The following is a 19,381-nucleotide window of genomic DNA, read 5'->3' as shown; positions in this document are numbered from 1 at the left end:
ACTAATTGTAAACATTTAATTTCACCCTCATTTTTTATGCAATAGTAAATGATTACTTAAAGTATATTAAGAATTATACAACATATGGATAAATATCTATTATACATTATCTACTGAGAACATATTTGTATATTTTCATTGTATTATATTACAATTACTTTAATAAAGTTTGTTAAATGACAATCGAACTCATTTAATAATTAATAATTTATTCCTTGCATTCATGGCATATTTTAAAGGAGATTAATGTTTCTAATAGTTATAATAAGATCCATAAATTATGCTATTAAATATTACACATTGTTTAGACGTGTCAGTTTGTGTTAGTGAGCATCGCACAATATTCTAACGTTTTGAAACGTCAGGTAGTGATCCAGCGACATTTTTCTCGGGCGTCAATAGTAGATACATAATATACAGTGTTGCATAGACGGGTAATATATTATAGAACAGAAACTCGTAGAAAACGTGAAGTAAAAGTGTATCTTATATTTTTTAGCGTTCTACGCGTCATACTAGAAACGACAGAAATTTTATTTTACTTCTAAAATAACCAATTAATTAATTTTACTTTGTTATATCGAGTAGAATGGTTCGAGTCTACCAATGTATGAATATGGCTTTCATTGCTTTGTATACTAACTTTCTGATGTTGCTTTAACACAAGTATCAAATAACGACTACGTTATTGATAAACGAAAAAGTTATTTCGTGCATTTTGTTATTGATAAGATTAAAATGTTCAATACGAATGAATGTATTTGTATATTTACTTTCGAAAAAGTTAATTATCGGTATTCGTAAAATATCGAATAAGTGTTTCACCCTATACGATTATGGTTAGTAAACTCAACGTTTCTGTGGTTTTACTTGTTATGTTTGAGAGAGCTTCAAAATGATTTCCAAAACTGTGTGCATTACTCAAGAAGGTCCAGCAAATGCATTAGCACTGAATAAAGACAACAGTCAAGTTGTTATAGCAGGACGTAACGGTAAGACGTTTAATTATATACTGAATAAACAGTGTTGTTTACTTTTCATTTGTTGCAGTAGAGTAATTAATTTACATTAATAAGAATTGATAATTGTTAAATAAATGATAAATTTATGTTGCAGTTTTTAAAATATTTACTCTATTAGAAGACAGATTTGAGGAAGCTTGTAATCTTCGTGTTGGAAAAAATTTAAATTTGAATTTTTCTTGTAACGATGTAGCTTGGAATCTCATTGATGGTAAGATGATAATAATGCCATTTTCAAATTTTATCTATGTTTTACTATTTATATAGACAATTCTTTAAATGTTACAATAAAGTTGAAGAAAACTTAATATTTTCTTTTCATTTGTTATATTTTCTATTCAAATGACTTTCTATTTTATAAGAATTAAGGGAATTAAGTACATGTATTTATTCAAAATAATTCGTAATACCTATATTATTTAGATCATATATTAGCGACTGCTGCTACAAATGGAGCAGTAGTGGTATGGAATTTAAACAAATTGTCAAGGTCTAAGCAGGAACATGTTTTTATCGATCATAAAAGAACTGTAAATAAAGTAAGTTTCCATATGACAGAACCTATGTGGTTAATATCTGGTTCCCAAGATGGTACTATGAAGTGCTTTGATTTAAGAACAAAAGAAGCAATTAGAACTTTTTATAGGTAAATATTTATATTTACCTATAAATATTTATAGGTATAAATTTTGTTTTTATAAAAACCAATAAAAAAGTCTTTCTATTTCAGTAACACAGAATCAGTACGTGATGTACAGTTTTGTCCACATTCACCGCATACCTTTGCTGCTGTTTCTGAAAATGGACATGTACAGCAATGGGATTTACGTAAACCAGAACGTTATTTTCAACATTTTACCGCTCATAGTGGCCCCATATTTGCTTGCGATTGGCATCCTGAGTCTACTTGGCTTGCAACTGCTTCTAGGGATAAGACTATTAAGGTGTTTCTCCAGCTATTGTATTACTGTAAATGTATCGTATAACAAAAGATTCTCATACATATCTGTTAAACGAATTAAAATGTTTTCTTCTGAATCTTTATATTTAGGTTTGGGATTTATTAGGTAAACCCAGTTGCGATTACGTTATACATACAATAGCATCAGTAGGTCGTATAAAATGGAGACCACAGAGGAAATATCATATATCCAGTTGTGCCCTTGTTGTGGATTGTAGTATAAATGTATGGGATATTCGCAGACCATATATTCCTTTTGCTAGTTTTAACGAACATAAAGATGTTCCAACTGGTATAGCATGGAGAGGCAATCCACAGTCTTTCTTATCGACTAGCAGAGTAATATCGTATAATAGTTTTGTAATATTTATTATAAATAATTGTTTATATTATCAAGAAGGATTAATAAATTTTTAATGACAGGATTGTACTTTATATCATCATGTGTTCAAAGATGCTACTAGACCAGCAAGTAAAGCGAATCCACAAGGTATTGCATTGAATCCGAAAGGAGATATTGCATATGCTTGTAAAGTAAATGTCCATGTTACAACTACAATGAAACAATTGACTAATATAATGAGGTTAATAAACACGCTGTATAAATGGGCCCAACTTTGAAAAGTTTCTCAAACGAAAACATCAAATGTGAGTTAACATTTATTTGTAGGAAAACAGCTGCAACAAACGATACATTTTGCATGGTGTCTAGTGTAATGCACAGATTTGCTATGAGCATGCCACGGGAACCAAAGTGGTTCAAAGCATGTGCGGAAGGTTACTTGCTTTCTGGAAGATTAAACGACATTTGTGACCATAATGCCACTGTTGCCAGAAATGCTGGTAGAAACGATGTAAGTAAACATTCAACTTGACCGTCCTCTGTACTTGTAGTAATACAGATATCAATTTTAACCAGATCAGTACAGTATGGAATATCATAAAAACATTATACACTAATCCCATGGGATCTATTTTAAAAACACCTCCAACTGCTTCCAAAGAGGACATAGTAAACACATTGAATCTAGCACAGATTGCAATAGGATCTAGTATAGACCAACCAACTGCAGGTACAAGTGTTACCTTTGTTGTAAATTTTTAAACGTATTAATAATTTTTTATACCGATTCGAGTTTTATACGACTAATTCTTTTATCTTTTAATACTTTTTACGCTATTTTTTACAAGGTTATGAAAACGATGTGAAATCTTTACAAGGAGAAGTAACAGGTGCGACTAGCGGAGGTGATGATGAGACCGAAACGGATGAAACGCCAGAAAATCAACATTCGATAGGATCTATATTACCTAGGTAGCGTTAAAAAATATTTATCGATATAGCATGTCAAAATATTTAACTAATGAATCTTTTCATTCATTAACGTTATTAATTTTGTGCAAATGTTCAGTTACAAACGGGCATTTATCGATCACAAAGGACCATCTAAAGGAGACTTTTTATTTGGAGAAAGCGAGTTTGAACCAATGACAATGGAATATACTTCAAGTTATATGCATAATATGATGAACAATGATAACGATTGGACATTGTCCAAAGAGGCTTTTCCTTTGCGACATGAGATAAAAGATAGATCTCCACCACCCGAACAATTTCCGAATCATCCTCCGGATATTAACGAAGATTGTGCTTCATTAATGATCGAAGATCAACCGAGTCAATTGATAGTTTCGAATATACCTAAACCACAATTTTGGGATCCTACAAATTTAATAGAAGAAGCTTTAAAACATCACGCGGCACTTAGAGATATACAGACTTCTGCGTCAATCCTTATTGCATTAGGAGAAAAACGGAAAAACTTAAACATTGAAACTGCTGTTCAAGAACATTGGATACTAGAATATTTAGACATGCTTGCAAGGTTTAAACTTTGGAACGTGGCTACGCAGGTTACCAATAAATTTAAGATAAAAAATATTAGAATACTCCGATGTCGGACGCCGAATAAATATCCTATTCTTTTGGACTGTCTGCTGATAGTCGAGTTTTCTGTTTCACATTATAATTCAAGCTACTGCACTTCCTGTTCGAAAAAAATAATTTCAAAGTAAAATGAAACCGCAATGCGGTTAAAAATTAAATTTTTAAGCACCACGACATTGACGATAACAATCAAACGTCATTACGTGCTGTACACATGTCGATCATAGAGTTTTCTTTTGAAATGCAAACGAAAATAATACGATTATGGTTGAGAATTGATCCGGCGTCCGCCTTTTCGAGAGTTAATTAAATAACGAAAAGCAGTAGAGTATGTAAAAAAATACATTCGCAGATAATTCAATCGGTTTGGATACCGTCAGTGTCACAATTAAATCAACAATCAACGGTAATACATGCGTGTTGTTTAGCGTGCACAAAACCGCTGCAAAGGGCAGCATGGTTGTGCGATCGATGTCATTCGTCTCATCACGCACTCTGTTCTGTTTGTCACCAAGTGAGAGATTTTAGTATATTTTTTCTTCGATTAATTCTCGTATTTGACAATGAACTTACTAATTCTGTCTGTTTACAGGTAGTTCGAGGAATGTACGCATGGTGTCAGGGATGTACTCACGGAGGTCATGTTGTTCACATGAACGAATGGTTTAGTTGTAATCGACAATGTCCCACTGGTTGTGGTCATATGTGCGAATATATTTAAAAGATCTATGACGATAATTTCTTTAACACTATTGTAAGTTTTTAGTACATGTATATATTATTATATGGTACATTATACCATCAATTTTGTAAAAGTTAGAAATGTAAACACTTTCTGGGTAGCTGAATCTGAAAAAATTAAATTGCTTATTCAATATACCATAATAATTTGTATAGTAAGCTTCATAAATTCCTTTGTTTTGAGATTCTTTTGTACTCTTGTAGCGGCTAGCCGTACGCCTTGACGAAACGTCTGGCGTGCAAGCAGCTAGCATGGTTTATGGCTCGCGCGACAACGAAAGCTATTTGTGAGGAAACATATTTTTCGGAACTTTCACCAGGCATGTTTTACGTAGCTTTTCCGTCACTGCCTCAATAGCTAATTGCAGGAGTCACGAACCAAGGGCTCTGGAAGGCACGTGAGGCCCAGAGGGCTGCAAACGGTTAGACACGCGTAGCAGGCCGGAAGGAAGCCCCGCTACGTCACCAAACTTTCTCGCTCTCCACTTGAACTGGTCTTTCCAAAAAAGCGCGAAAATCAACGCTAGGAATAGGCAAGGATGAGGGAAGCTAGGCTCGATATAAGAAGGAGAAACGAGTCTGCAAAAGGGCTTTTTCGTGACGAGTTTCTATCGAGTGAAGTTCATGCCAGTGTCAGTTCGTATTCGCGAATCTACATCCATCTGTGTATAGCCCGACCAAATAAAACACCGTGATCATAAAACAATACTGAACACGCAGTTATTCGTAGTAACCCATAACGACTACGACATCCTTCACTCTTTTCAATATTATAACGGATATAAAAATATTCTGGTATTTATTATGAGTGTATTTATCCTTAAAATCTATTTCTTTTTACATATAATCTATTCCAGTGTAAAAAATTGTACAAAGCATAGCAAAATGTAAAGTAGAAGAAATTACATTAGCTATTTTTTTGATTAACTTTAATTATTACACTCTTAACTTCGGTGTACCCATGGAGACCGTAGCTGCCGCCTTCTCTTCCATATCCCGACATTTTATAACCGCCGAATGGCATTTGACACGATAAAGAGTTGTACGTATTGACCCTGTAAAATATATCGATATAAGTAGCGAATAAAAGGAAATTACTTAATTCTTTAAAAAAAAAAATGCGAATAATTTCGTAACTAACGTACCAAACGGTGCCTGCTCGGAGTCCCTGAAGTACGTAATTTGCCTTGTCGATATTGTTTGTGAAGACAGCTGCTGCCAATCCATATTCGGTGGCGTTTGCTCGATTGATTACTTCGTTTATACTGCTGAATTTGAGAATTTGCTGAACTGGCCCAAAGATCTGTAATTAAAGCCATCGTAATGTTAAAGAGGTTGTTTCGCTGTATCTAAAATATCTAAAGAGAAAAGTTTTAAAAGATTCATTCGTGTATTTACCTCTTCCCTAGCAATAGTCATATCGTCCGTAACGTTGGCGAACACCGTGGGTGCAACAAAGAAGCCCTTATCACCGACCCGCGATCCACCTGAAATTAGCTCCGCTCCCTCAGCTTTGCCTTTCTCGATCAAAGACAAAATCTTATTTGTTTGGTCCAAGTCGATCTGTTAAAACCATCCACAGAAAATAAAAGTAGACGTTGGATCATCTCTAGATGTTGATGACATATTAATAGTGTTTGCTTAATTTTCATAATAGAATTCGATACCTGTGGACCTTGCTCTACATTTAAGTCAAACGGATCACCGACAACCCTGGACTTGGCGCGCGCAGCACTTTTCTCAACGAATTCATCATAAATGCTGTCTTCGACGAAAGTTCTAGATCCGGCACAGCAACATTGGCCCTAATAGTAGAAGACGCGTATTTGTGAAGGGTCTAAGTATAACCGGTACATATTAAGCGAAATGGAAATATTGTGTTACCATGTTGAAAAATAGACCGAAATGAGCGGTCTCCACAGCGTGCTGCATATCACTGTCCTTGAAGATTATGTTCGGAGATTTTCCACCAAGTTCTAACGTGGTTCTCTTCAAGTTGTGCAACCCTGCATTCTGTATTATCAGCTTTCCAACCGAGGTCGAACCGGTAAATGCAATTTTGTCGACTTTATTGTGAGTGACTAGAGCAGCTCCAGCATCACCATAACCAGGAACGACGTTGACTACTCCGCTAGGAAATCCAGCTTTCTTAATTAACTGAGCCGTGTACAAAGCCGTTAACGGAGTTTGTTCCGCAGGCTTTAGAACAACAACGTTTCCTATAACATATTATGTACGTTCGTTTATATGCTTCTTTTACTCTTGGGATTTTAACGAGAAATTCAAAAAGGAATTGATCAATTTCAGTTCAGTGTTCCTTAGTTAGTAAAACTTTAGCAATGTAATTGGCTATAAATGAAATTAATAATCGTTAGGATTTGAATATTCATTAGTTGTCACAAACCATCTAGTAATCATTGTATCATTATTATATACGGCTAATATAGTCGTTGTCGTTGCAGTACCTGTGGCTAAAGCAGGCCCTAGTTTCCAAGCCATCATTAGGAGGGGGAAATTCCATGGAATAATTTGACCACAAACTCCAACTGGCTCATGGCGAGTATAAGCAATGTAGTTTCCATCCATGGGAATTACTTGACCATTATTTTTGTCTGCCCAGCCAGCATAATATCTTAGGCATTTTATGCTCATGGGTATATCCACCTCATACGCCACAGAATAAGGTTTACCATTGTTCAATGTTTCCAACGACTAAAATGCGCAGTGAGATTTTTTGTTAATAAGAATGTACTCATTCTATGTAGACAAAATGGATTGTGAAATGATGCATTCTCACCGCGAGATAAGTACGATTTTCTTCTAATAAGTCGGCGAGATTGTTCAGGAGCAAAGCGCGTTTCGAAGCATCCATGGTTCTCCATGGTGAGCCCAATTTAAATGCTTTCCTGGCTGCATTCACAGCTATATCAATATCTGCAGCTTCGCTTTGTTGTATTTCGGCAATAGTTTCCCCGGTTGCCGGATTGAGAACAGGAAACGTTTTTCGGGACACGGACTGGTGCCATTCGTTATCAATGAAAATCTAAAAGAGAAATTTGTTTGTTACGACATTTTAACCACTATTACGAAATCGATCAAATACGTTTACGGTAAACAATCGTAACGGGTAACCGGAACCAGTCGAGAGATAATACTATTTTGCAAACGAAATTCTTTTGATAAAGTTTCGATAAAATATGTTATGTAAAAATAAACAAGAAATGTGTTTTTATAGAAGCTAAATGGAAAGATAACATGGTTTTGTATCGATAATGCTATTTATGTACGGTACAGATAAGATAACAAGCTTGGCATTAATTATGTTGCATGATTATGTTGATGAAGTGTAGAATATACGGTATCACTAACGTTTACCGGTAAAACCACTAAACTGTAACCTCTGTAATAAAATCATAACGACCAACCACATACTAGTCGAATGTAGATACTACGCTCAAAGGCAAAAATACAACCTGACGTCACAGAAACACATAGAAAATGCCTTAAAGTGTTTAAAAGGAATCAACATCTACCATTAAATATAACCGCGTTAAAGAAAAAGAATCCAACATCGAGTCATCGCTAATGATCTAAAAGTCGATGCGACGTTAGACATGAATAAAAAAAATATATATATAATTGGCAATTAGTTTTTACAATGTTCTTCGTTTCGTCTATTTTTAAGCATCACGAAATTGACGATAACAATCAAACGTCATTATGTGCTGTACACATGTCGATCACAGACTGCCTTGGTATATATTTGTTTCTTCACAGGACACTGAAATTGTGCAATTTCGTGTGCCAAACGAAGAAAAGAAAGTTTTTCAAAATATTTACCTCCGAAAATAAATTATGTAACCGGTGTGCGAAAACGTGTCCAATATTTTACATAAATATTGATTCAACGAATAAGATAAATCCGAGAATAGACATAGATTTTTGAAAGCATAAATGAAGCGATTGCGAAGCAAGATAAACGGCGACAGATATTTGAATGTTTTTGTTTACTCGGATTTACAAATTTTATTTGCTCCGGTGTTTATAACGTATCGCAAAGTAAATTTTTTTTCATACATTTACCTAACTAATTTGTCAGCACGCTTTCGTAAAAACATTGTCAGTTCCTTTATTTCGCAAGGAATTTTTGATTCACCGATGAGCACAAAAATTGTTACTATACCGATAATATTCCATATTAATTGTTTTACGATCAACTTCGAATTTCAAAATTAACACATTGAATTTGTATCAAACATTAGATGGGGAATCCTAACTATGTTCAGGGTGTTGCAATTCAAAAACATTACTTACCCCGGTATATAAAATCGGTGGTTTAGTCTTGGGTGCCGGAATTGCCGCGGTAGAAAGGCATCGTGGCAATTGCAATTGCAATTTGTTCAACACTCGCAACATGCTGATGTTTCTCTTTGAAATTAGTTATAACCTTTTACGAGTTTCCACCGGTTCTATCGAGTACGTTGGCCGCAACGTTACTGGTTCATACGTTCTCGGCGCAGTGATCTCAGCTGGCAATTCTGAATCTACAAAACTCTTCGCACATGCGCGTTGACTCGTAACATCGTTCGGAGTAACCAGTATGCGAGAAGGGAAAATTACCAGCTTTCGTACCAACCGAGATCCTTCCTTTTACTTATCGAGCGTCGTTGTCGGCACAGGAGTTGGTGATTTTTTCTTTTATCAGTACAAATCGATGTCCTATTTTTGTTCGACACCGAGACAACGACGCGACACGCGTCAAGAGTAAACCGTAGGGTGTATACTACACTTTCGCTACGTGCAAGCAAAATTCGCAACGCGAATTTCGAATGGTACGAACGTGGCGAATAGTGAATGGAAACATCAACTCTTCGCAGCGAGATACGTGTTCGTCTGATGCGATCAATTGATATCGTTTACACGACAAACTGAACGAAATTAAAAGATCGTCCGCGGCGATGAATATTTTCTTGGCTGTCTTAATATTGCAAACGAGCCAACGTTGACGAACGTAATCGGTGAACATAATTGGAACGTATCACTCGTATCGAGTTTTAGCAAATAATACAAAGTGAACGTTGAATCGTACGTAGATCGAAACGATTTCGTAATACAGTCGGAGAATCCGTATTATTAAATTGTTAAATTAAAATTCAATCGTTCGTGGTCACTCGGGTTTAGCTCGTAACGAGTGTCGTTTAACGAGATGGTACGAAGAGAACCATTAAAATTTGTCGTCGCCTATCTTGATAAAAATGAAAAACTCTTTTGTTCAAGGAGTCGAAGGTGATAAAACAAGTGCATCAACTTTATTGATAAAATTGAATATAATTGACCTGTTAGCATCAATTCTTACTTATTCGAAACGATAGAAATTTCTCAATGTTTATTTCGAGTTTTCGTGCGTCACGTAGTTCGCAAAGGAATCGGTATTTGTAAACACATGACATTGTGGAATCTGCGATAACAAAAACACGTATCATTTCGAAGTTACAAAAAAACGAAGTTACGATTACGAGTGCCGTGAACAAACAGATATTGTACGGAAAATAAAAAGCGGGTTATAATTCCTTTTACATAACAAATGCCTATTTTTTTTTTTTTACCTGTAAACATGACATTTATTTCGAGAGTTATGTACAAGACTCGCGTAACCACACAACAAAGGTCCTGTGTAACGAGCATTAGGCTCTCGGATAGTACGCTTTTCCGAACATCCGGACGCCTTTCCGACTCTATTTATCGTAGGCTTCTCGATTTTTCCTCGAAAAGAACGAAACGAGAAAACGAAACGAAAAAATACAATGTTTTATCGATTCTGTTTACTAGGCATGCACATCACATCCAGAATTCGTCCGTAAACTTTTTAGACTAAAACATACTTTGTCGACAAAGAGACGCCGGCCGTTTATCGTGGAAAAAAGGTTAGAGTTCCGCAGGGAGAGGGGCGGTTGGGAGCGGGATTACCTTCACGCGTTCTCCATCAACGTGTATTAAGCTGCCTCGGAAATTGACGACAATTACTGTAGAATTAATAGTTGTGTCGATACCGTACCAACAAAGAGATCGTCGCTTTTTATTTTCTAAGACGCGGTTGAAACGTAAACGATTATTCCCTTTCGAATACGCGAGGAAAGTCGCGAACGATGAGAAGAATATTTATTCTTCGAACGATGAAAAAGGTTATAATTATGACGATACGGTCGCTTCGGACGCGTATTAAGGTTTTTCATCGTCTCGGTTTCGTCGGCGGTCCTCACCGTGCTAATGTTTTCTTTTCTTTTGTTTTCGTTATAAAAACACGGACCATTCGCGACCTTCCTCGCGGTGAGTTTTCTTTTTTGTCGCTTCTCGGAGAGACGGAGATGCGGAAACGAAACTTCGTAGTAGAAATTTGGAAGGAAGGAAACGTTTCGCACCGTGCGGACGTTGTTTAATCGACACGCGTTCCCGAACGGATCGCGCTCGGGAAAACGAAAATCGTTTCCACGGATCTCGCGAGTGTCGTGTACGCTGTGTCGGCTTGGCGTGTACGCGTGTTCGTTTCGTCGCGTCGTACGCCATCGACGGTAGAACCGAAATTCTCGAGCGTCGTACGAAGGCCGGCATCCTCGTCCAGGCATTATTTTTTTTTTTTCATCGCCTTTCCCTTCGAGTACGTATTAGGTTTAAAAGTTCGCTTATATCAAAAACTGTTTATTCAAGATCTAGCGAGAGTATTTTTCGCGGTACGTGGAGAGATTCATCGCGTTCGTAGCCGTGTTGCTATTCGGGAGAGACGGTCGATGATACGTTATTATTACGTAACGCGCGTTGTACGAACGGGAGAGACTATCGGTGTTCGGTGGCAACAGCCCGTGTCATCGAATCGACGCAATATCGAGCGCAATCGAGATCACTATCTTTCGTCGCGTGTTAACAACATATGACGAACGTTCGACGTCCAATCGCACGACGCGTTAGCGATTCGAGTACGCGCAGGGCACGGAACACGCAGGTTTCGAGAAAATTACACCAAACGGTTGGTACATACATTGATTTACGAACGAACGAGGTTTAATTTTTTTTTTTTTATGTTCTTTACCGATCGATAACCACAGGGTCGAGAATAAGAAAACGATGCCCCCGGTGTCGGACGTAACGGATAGATCACTTTTCGCGATAGATAGTACTACAGCCCGTAACAGCGGATGCCTCGACGATCGAAATTCGAAACTAATTTTGTTGGAAGATCGTTAAAGATACTCGACGATGTCGCATTTGATGGATATATTCGGGCAGCTGGCCACGCTGGCGCCGTAACCGCCCCTCGACGAGCTCTTGTGTCTCTCGGTGAGCAGCTTCTGAAAGATCGGAAGAATCGTTAGATCCAACAACTCGCCGTCGGACACAGCACTGTACATCTTCGAGACGTTCATCGTCGAGCCACCGACAACGTCCGAACTCGTAGCCACCGATCCGGCCACTCTGACACCGCTCCCCCCTACGCCCACGCCGCCTACACCACCGCCACCGCTCCCTCCGCTGCCAACGCCCCCGCCGCCACCGCCACCATCTCCACCACCACCGCCGGCACCTCCGCCGCGGGGATTCGCGCTCGCGAATTTGTTATTGTGAATCGTGGCAACGTTCGGCGTGCTCTGCACGTATTCGAGCCGGGCCTGTTGGCGCAGCTTCGACTCGGTGTGTCTGCACTCCCGTATCCTTCGAGCGGCGCGATGAGGGCATTCGCTCGTCGCGTGTCCGTCGCTACGCAGACGGGGACACGTCTCCCGCGACCTCTCGGATACGGAACGTTGGATGATCGTCGACACAGAGTCGTCGCATTTCTCTGAAAGCATCGGTAACGAGCGACGATTAGCTTCCAAAAATAACCGGTTCAAATATAGATGTCGGTTTTTATATCGAAACGTTATCCGTTTCTAGCCCACATCGGTCTCGCTTACTGTTCTTTAGAGCCGATATTATATCGGTTTTCTATCGGTTCTGTAATTTATTTTTCGGTTTTAGGTCAGATTCTGTAACTGTTATTTTCCGGGTCTAGGTTAGGTTCTGTAACTGTTATTTTCTGTAGCCTGAATTTGTGCGAATATTAATACGTCTCAAGCGTTTCAAGTAAGGTATTGAATACTTTTAGGGAATGTATTTTTTTTAATTTATACTTATAGAAATTGTAATTGTTACAGAACCGAGAAATAATGATTCCAGGATCGATGTAAAATCGTAATCGAATCCGAAACGAAGTAGAACCTATATATTCATAACAGTCATAACATCTTTTCGGTTCTTGGAACTATTTCAGAAACCGAAACCGATACTATATTAGGTGTGCAAATTGATTCTCAGCCTTCTTAAATTGAGCCGTTTCTTTTACAAATAATTAAATTATACTTCGATCTCTTAAAAAGCTTTAAAATAATTGTAAGATCTTATTACGAATATGACAATACATTTAACCGTTTTAATCCTCGCGCTACTACGGGTGACTAGTCCAGTTTTGGTATAAATACACTAAATTTACTTAAATAATATACCAAACGTACAGCAACACAAAGTTATAACCGATTATTTTTCTAACTTTCATATTATTCTCGAATTGCAATATTTAACTTTTTAAAGATTTGATCCGTTCAATCTATTCTATCATTTAAATCAAAACAATAGAATTCGAAGACATATATTGAAATATTTCCGCTTTTGGGGCACGCTTGTTAAGGGCGTTTGCAATTCCATTTTGTTGACCAAACTTCGTAACAGTTTCAAAATGTTCGTGATAATTTTATCGTCCGTCGTACAACCGTGTTTTCAATTCCCGTGTGTACCGACCGACCCGTGGGTTCGCGCGTGTACTCACCGGTGTCGGAATAGCTCGCGCTGACGACCGTCGGCACGCTCGGCGAGCTCGCGTTCTGCGAATCGTAGTGTTTACGTTGCCTTCTCGGTGCCGGTGGCGTTTCCGCCGAACCGTTGAACGTCGCGTGCGAGTGACCACGGACGCTGTGTTTCTCGCAACGGTAGCCCGTGTCGCCCAATAGCGCGCGCCTGTGACCGCACTCGCCAATCACGTACGACTTGTCGAACGAGCCGAGAGAGACCTCTGTCCTCTCCGACTTGGAGACGTTCTCGGTCGAGATGTAGCTGATCGAGTTGACCGGCACGCTCGTGCGTCGCGTTTGGAACAATTCGTGATGCGAATGGGCCATACCGTTGTTCTTCACGGAGGAGCGTCTCTTGAGCGATTGATGGGAGGACGCGGTCGTCGGGCCTGTGGGAAATAAAACCAAGTTTACACGGTGTCGCGAGGCGCGGTCACCGTCACGGTAACGATGTGTTACACGCGTAATTAAATTTGTGCGAGCGAAGAGCGTAGAAAATACGGTCTCGTTGCACGATCGTCGTTATCCCCCACCAACAAGTGGGGGGATCGACCAAGCGTGAAATACGACACGAGTCGGTTGCCACTCTGTAAGAAGTTGGCTTTAAACCTCGAGCACTTACGGACACTTGTACGTAGAATGGATTACCAGTGTTTTAACACACGGTTGGAAGCTACACGTTGTACGGGTTTCTTACCTCTACTGGATTTTTTTTTCTTTTTTTTTTTTACGCGAGAATATCTTCTAAAAGACGCAATACCGGTTGCGGGGCTTATATACTGAAACCACCATAGTGACCATTATTGCACGGAGTCAGGGGGTGACATTGGATACACGTCAGCGTGGTATCCTGATGTTTCCACTCTACTTAATTCTACTTGCACAAAACTGTGGAAGATTTAGTATTACGAGAAGAAAAAGTTTCGTAAAAAATTTATCATTTTCATCTGCTACCAAAATGTGATTTTTCTCAAGGGTTTTTCACACCTGCGGAAAAGTACAAGAGGCCGTGAATACAATGCTGAATTGTGTACAGATAATTGTATCGAACCGTGTCGCGCAGAGTTGAATCGTTAAAATGAGAAATACGGTACGTCGTTGGAGTTCCATTCTAGTTTAAGTTTTCGAGTTCGAATTTTTCGAACGTTTGTTTTACGAGAAAAGTAAGCAATTACGTACAAAGTACTGGCACTCGAATAGTCGAAGATTCGAAACTTGAAAATTGATTTTAAACATTCGTAACGATACAAATATAAAATAAATCCAAACAGGATGCGATTCGTTGTCACGATTGATTGTCTCTACTTATGTACGTACCACTCGTACGTAAAATCTCACTCGTAAACGAGACGCAATAATGTTTTTAATAGCTAGCAGCGCGTGCAAAAAGCAACCGGTTTCGAACCATTTGGAAGTTAATAGTTTCGTTCAATCCCACGTTTTAAACAGATAGAACATACGAGAAATCCACCGGCATCTCGTTTGCTCTCTTTATACGGTTCTCCTTTTTTTTTCTCGTTCACTCTCGTTCTTTCCCACGCGCTGTCTTTTTCTTCGTCATCGTTTCTTCTTTCTCGTTCGTTCTCGCGCTCTGTCCTTTTCTTCGACCGCCAGCTGTCGGCAAAATACAAAGGCGACCGAATCGCGCGTTCCGTACTGGTTTTAAGGCAACCAAGGGTCCCGAGTGGCGATCATACAACGAGACAATAACGTAGTACGTGCTTGCAGTGAAAAACAGTACTCGTGCAAAGAATAGGTGCCTGAGATAATAAGTGTACACAAAACTAGACGCTTTGCGCTTGATCGTTCGACGAGTTCCGTTTTTTTTTCAGTACATAAAGCAATGAAAGTGGCAAAATCACACACGATTGACGTTTAAAGACAATTGACCGAAGAAGAAGAAAAGGAAGATTTTTAAGTTTCCCTGCAAGTATTAGTTGGACCGGAAAGTAATGTCGTTTCTGCGCTTGTCACTATTTGATTGTCATTTGTCAGCTCATTGTGTACATTAAAGTCGTAGCAAAGACATTCTGAGGTTATAGTGACTTGTTTAGTTGTAAATAATTAAATTTAAAATTTTTCTTTACAATTTTGGGTGAAATGGCCAGCCAAATACCAGAAGAGGTACATATCCGGCATTGCATGCTTTTTGAGTTTCGCAAGGGTAGTAACGCAACAGTTGCTACCAAAAACATTTGCGATGTTTATCCAAATGCATTAGACGTTCGTAAATGCCAAAGGTGGTTTTCCAAGTTCAAATACGGTAATTTTGATCTTTCCGACTCGTATCGATCAGGAAGACCAACAACGTTAGACAATGACGTGTTAAGTGCGGAAGTGGAAGCAAATCCGTGTCAGACAATCGAGGAATTGTCAAACAGTCTTAACCAACCTTGGTCGGCCATCGAAGAACATTTGCAGCAGATTGGGAAAGTAAGCAGAGCAGGTGTTTGGGTCCCGCATAATCTGTCCGAAGAGAACAAGGCTAACCGATCCACCACATGCAACTTATTGCTTCAACGGCACAATACAGAAGCGTTTTTTGATCGCTTGATCACCGGAGATGAAAAGTGGGTTCTTTATGATAATCCAAAACGCAAAAGGCAGTGGCTCTCTCCAAATGAATCGCCACAAAGTACTGCTAAGCCAGGTTTACACCCCAAAAAGGCCCTTTTGTGTGTTTGGTGGAGTATTCGCGGCGTTGTTCATTTTGAAGTGCTGAAACCTGGACAGACTGTGAATGCAGACCTTTACTGTGAACAATTAGATCGTGTAAATAAATCTTTAATTGAAAAGTGGCCAGCGATTGTCAACAGAAAAGGCGTTATTCTGCAACACGATAATGCAAGACCGCACTGCGCAAGACGAACCTTGGCAAAAATTAATGAATTGGGGTGGGAGGTACTGCCTCACCCACCATACTCGCCCGATGTTGCACCATCGGATTTCCATTTATTCCGATCGCTTCAACACTTTCTAAGTGGCAAAAGATTTGCAAATTTGGATGATATTCAAAATGCCATCTCTGTATATTTTGCTCAAAAACCAATTGATTTTTATCGATCCGGCATTAAAAATTTGCACACTAGATGGCAGAAGGTTGTTGATAATGAGGGTGATTATATCATTGATTAAAAATAAAAACTCGTTAAAAATTTATGTGTTTGAATTTAATGTAAGGAAACGACATTACTTTCCGGTCCACCTAATACATTCGATGGTTTCGAGGACCGAATAAACAGTCTAACGTATTCTTTGAGAAATGATCGACGTTAAACGAATTTCGAAGTTGCCGGTTTTTACAATTACAACGATGCTCGTTTACATTTCAATAGAGTTGTTTCCCTCAAATTTCAACCCCTCTCCACTACTCGGTGTCTCGAACCGAGAGTAATCCGATTCTACAAAAACCGGAATAACAAAAATGTTAATTTATACCTTTTCTAGTTTAACTTTACAACAACGATGGCAACAGATCGGCGAGGTCCTCCCGATGAAAATGAGTCCAAACACGACACAAATCGGAGAAATTTTATCATTGTTCCATTATTAGCGCCATCTGGGATATTTAAATTTCTTAAGAACAAAGTTTATCCGATGTGCCTCGTGTTTGGGCTCATTTTCATCGGGAGAACCTCGCCGATTCATCGGTACCGTTATCACAAGGATAAAGTGAAAAAATTGAAATTTTTTATTTTTCCAATTGTTTCTTTTCAAACGCTCGAAATCGACCATTCTCGTTCCGTGGGTTGTTCTTTCTCGTTTAATTTCCTCGCGTTTCTTCTCTTTTCTCGTCGACAGGCTTTGAAAAGGTTCTCGGAATAAAATTCCTACCTACTTTGCGATAATTTCAACGCCAACCCAGATTTGCTTAAATTTAAACGAGCGTTGCTGTACTTCGCGCCTCGGCGCGTATTTTCCAGACAGCGGCAGCCGGTGGCCGACGACGAAACGGACAACGAACCGGAGAGAACGAGAAAGAACGAACGAATACGATGGTGCAAGAATAGGATAGCGTGCAAGAACGAGCGAGAGCGAACGAGACGCGCGTACTATGCAGAGATCGTAAGTTGCCAAGTCCGTGCAAACTGAACGACAGTGGGGCAAGGGGACTAGACCCCCGCTCAAGCCAATTCTCAGCGGGGATTACCGCATTTAAGTGCTGAGCGGTCACATCGCATAGGAGTAGAATCCGCGGGAAATATACAAAATCTCGAATACTTGAGTAAGTCGGTTTTTTTGCTGCTTAACAAATGTTGTCGCGTATATTTATAAAATTGAGTACGTCTTTGGTAAAGAATCACACATCGAAGTCGAATATTAAAAAGTGATGTTATAGTCTTAACTCTTTGCACTCGAAGCTTTTCTGCTACCAGAAACTAGTACCTCGATGAAATCTTTCGAATTGTGTGATTAATTCAAAACGGAGCATTTTCGTTTCAATGTTTTGTATACGTAGGTTTATATCTTACAAGAAAGGAGTAATTGAATTTTAATTTAAATTTCAAACCAGGATGGTTTTCCGAATTGGAGAAAGTACATCGAATTAAGTGGCGATCGAGTGGAAAGGGTTAATAACTCCGTTACCTAAAATATTAACAAGGCATCGTTTCAAGGGGTGAAACCAAGGAATTGTAAACTCTACGATTGTTTACCGTAATTACGATGTAGAGGTTATAAAAAGATCTGATTGGACGTATGACGTACAATTTTACTTAATCGTGGTACTTGTCTTCGACGATAATTCTCGTTATCTATACTTTATTTATTGGGTTGTTCGGAAAGTCATTTCGTTTTATTTGGTGAAAATGAAACACGATTTTTTTAGAGTGTATAAACATTTTATCAAATTATATTTTCTCCATTTTGGAAAACGAAATGACTTTCCGAACAATCCAATAGATACTACGAATATTTAGACGTATGATCGATGCATAAAATATTTAAAAAATTTACCACTTAAATTATATTTCAATGGTTCGATATTCAAATAATATTGGAACAGTATTAGAATAGTCGAGTATTCGAATAATATTACAATAGTTTTCGAATAGTTATGTATTCGAATAATATTGGAATAGTATTAGAGTAGTTATGTATTCGAATAATATTAGAATAGTATTACAATACTCAAGTACTCCAATAATATTGATGCAACCTTGGGATACTCGAGTATTTTAAAATATTAGAACAGTATCAAAATACTCAAATATTCTAATAATATTTGAACGATGTTAGACTACTCAAGTATTCGAGTAGTATTAAACTACTCAAGCATTCGAATAGTATTAAACTACCCAAGAATTCGAATAGTATTAAACTACTCAAACATTCGAATGGTATTAAACTATTTAATCATTCGAATAGTATTAATCTACTCTACGACCCAATATATTACGAAAGGTAGGAGAATTTTGCTATTTCGTCGATACATGGTCAATATTCTGGGTCTAGGTCTACTCAAGTATTCGAGTAGTATTAAACTACTCAAGCATTCGAATAGTATTAAATTACCCAAGAATTCGAGTAGTATTAAACTACTCAAGCATTCGAATAGTATTAAACTACCGAAGAATTCGAATAGTATTAAACTATTCAAACATTCGAATAGTATTAAACTATTCAATCATTCGAATAGTATTAATCTACTCTACGACCCAATATATTACGAAAGGTACTAGAATTTTGTTGTTTCGTCGATACATAGTCAATATTCTGGGTGTAGGTCTACGCCATTGTGTTTCAGTCGTCGTTCGTTATCGTTTGGTCTCACTCCGCTTCGATGCCTCTTCTCGCGACTCCGTCACGCGATGGACTCGTACGTGATCGTTGT

At 38.3% G+C, this 19,381-nt stretch overlaps 3 protein-coding genes across 3 annotated transcripts in view; 1 reads left to right on the top strand and 2 right to left on the bottom strand.

The window, feature by feature from the left end:
* Positions 1-389: 389 nt before the first annotated feature.
* On the top strand, positions 390-5,405 carry Wdr24 (WD repeat domain 24). The gene is made up of 13 exons (XM_076306267.1): positions 390-992; positions 1,117-1,233; positions 1,446-1,668; positions 1,753-1,966; positions 2,074-2,322; positions 2,407-2,567; positions 2,654-2,837; positions 2,903-3,056; positions 3,175-3,298; positions 3,396-3,897; positions 4,284-4,445; positions 4,524-4,685; positions 4,877-5,405. The coding sequence occupies exons 1-12, from the start codon at positions 896-898 to the stop codon at positions 4,650-4,652; spliced, it is 2,316 nt and encodes a 771-aa protein (XP_076162382.1). The 5' UTR covers positions 390-895; the 3' UTR covers positions 4,653-4,685; positions 4,877-5,405.
* A 49-nt stretch (positions 5,406-5,454) lies between these two features.
* Positions 5,455-9,194, bottom strand: Aldh (Aldehyde dehydrogenase). The gene is made up of 8 exons (XM_076306392.1): positions 8,987-9,194; positions 7,470-7,715; positions 7,138-7,384; positions 6,557-6,891; positions 6,340-6,477; positions 6,071-6,235; positions 5,818-5,975; positions 5,455-5,727 (listed from the first exon to the last, which is right to left on the bottom strand). The coding sequence occupies exons 1-8, from the start codon at positions 9,086-9,088 to the stop codon at positions 5,580-5,582; spliced, it is 1,539 nt and encodes a 512-aa protein (XP_076162507.1). The 5' UTR covers positions 9,089-9,194; the 3' UTR covers positions 5,455-5,579.
* Positions 9,195-10,263: 1,069 nt separating this feature from the next.
* The window catches only part of Gaba-b-r2 (gamma-aminobutyric acid type B receptor subunit 2), a 305,292-nt gene continuing 296,174 nt past the window's right edge, over positions 10,264-19,381 (bottom strand). Inside the window, exons 18-19 of the mRNA XM_076306135.1 lie at positions 13,527-13,937; positions 10,264-12,503 (exon numbers count right to left, since the gene is read on the bottom strand). Coding sequence (XP_076162250.1) covers positions 11,908-12,503; positions 13,527-13,937 — 1,007 coding nt within the window. The 3' untranslated portion in view covers positions 10,264-11,907. The remainder of the gene's footprint in view (positions 12,504-13,526; positions 13,938-19,381) is intronic.

This window comes from Ptiloglossa arizonensis, chromosome 1, assembly GCF_051014685.1.
Source record: "Ptiloglossa arizonensis isolate GNS036 chromosome 1, iyPtiAriz1_principal, whole genome shotgun sequence".
NCBI lineage: Eukaryota > Metazoa > Arthropoda > Insecta > Hymenoptera > Colletidae > Ptiloglossa > Ptiloglossa arizonensis.
This window is presented reverse-complemented; position numbering and strand designations above follow the sequence as displayed.

Coding starts and splice junctions, on each gene's coding strand:
- Wdr24 (XM_076306267.1), top strand. CDS start 896: ATGATTTCCAAAACTGTGTGCATTACTCAAGAAGGTCCAGCAAATGCA. Junction 2,323..2,406: donor CTTTCTTATCGACTAGCAGA/GTAATATCGTAT, acceptor TTTTAATGACAG/GATTGTACTTTATATCATCA. Junction 2,568..2,653: donor CAATTGACTAATATAATGAG/GTTAATAAACAC, acceptor ATTTATTTGTAG/GAAAACAGCTGCAACAAACG.
- Aldh (XM_076306392.1), bottom strand. CDS start 9,088: ATGTTGCGAGTGTTGAACAAATTGCAATTGCAATTGCCACGATGCCTT. Junction 6,892..7,137: donor AGGGCCTGCTTTAGCCACAG/GTACTGCAACGA, acceptor AATATGTTATAG/GAAACGTTGTTGTTCTAAAG. Junction 6,478..6,556: donor TCGGTCTATTTTTCAACATG/GTAACACAATAT, acceptor TTCTACTATTAG/GGCCAATGTTGCTGTGCCGG.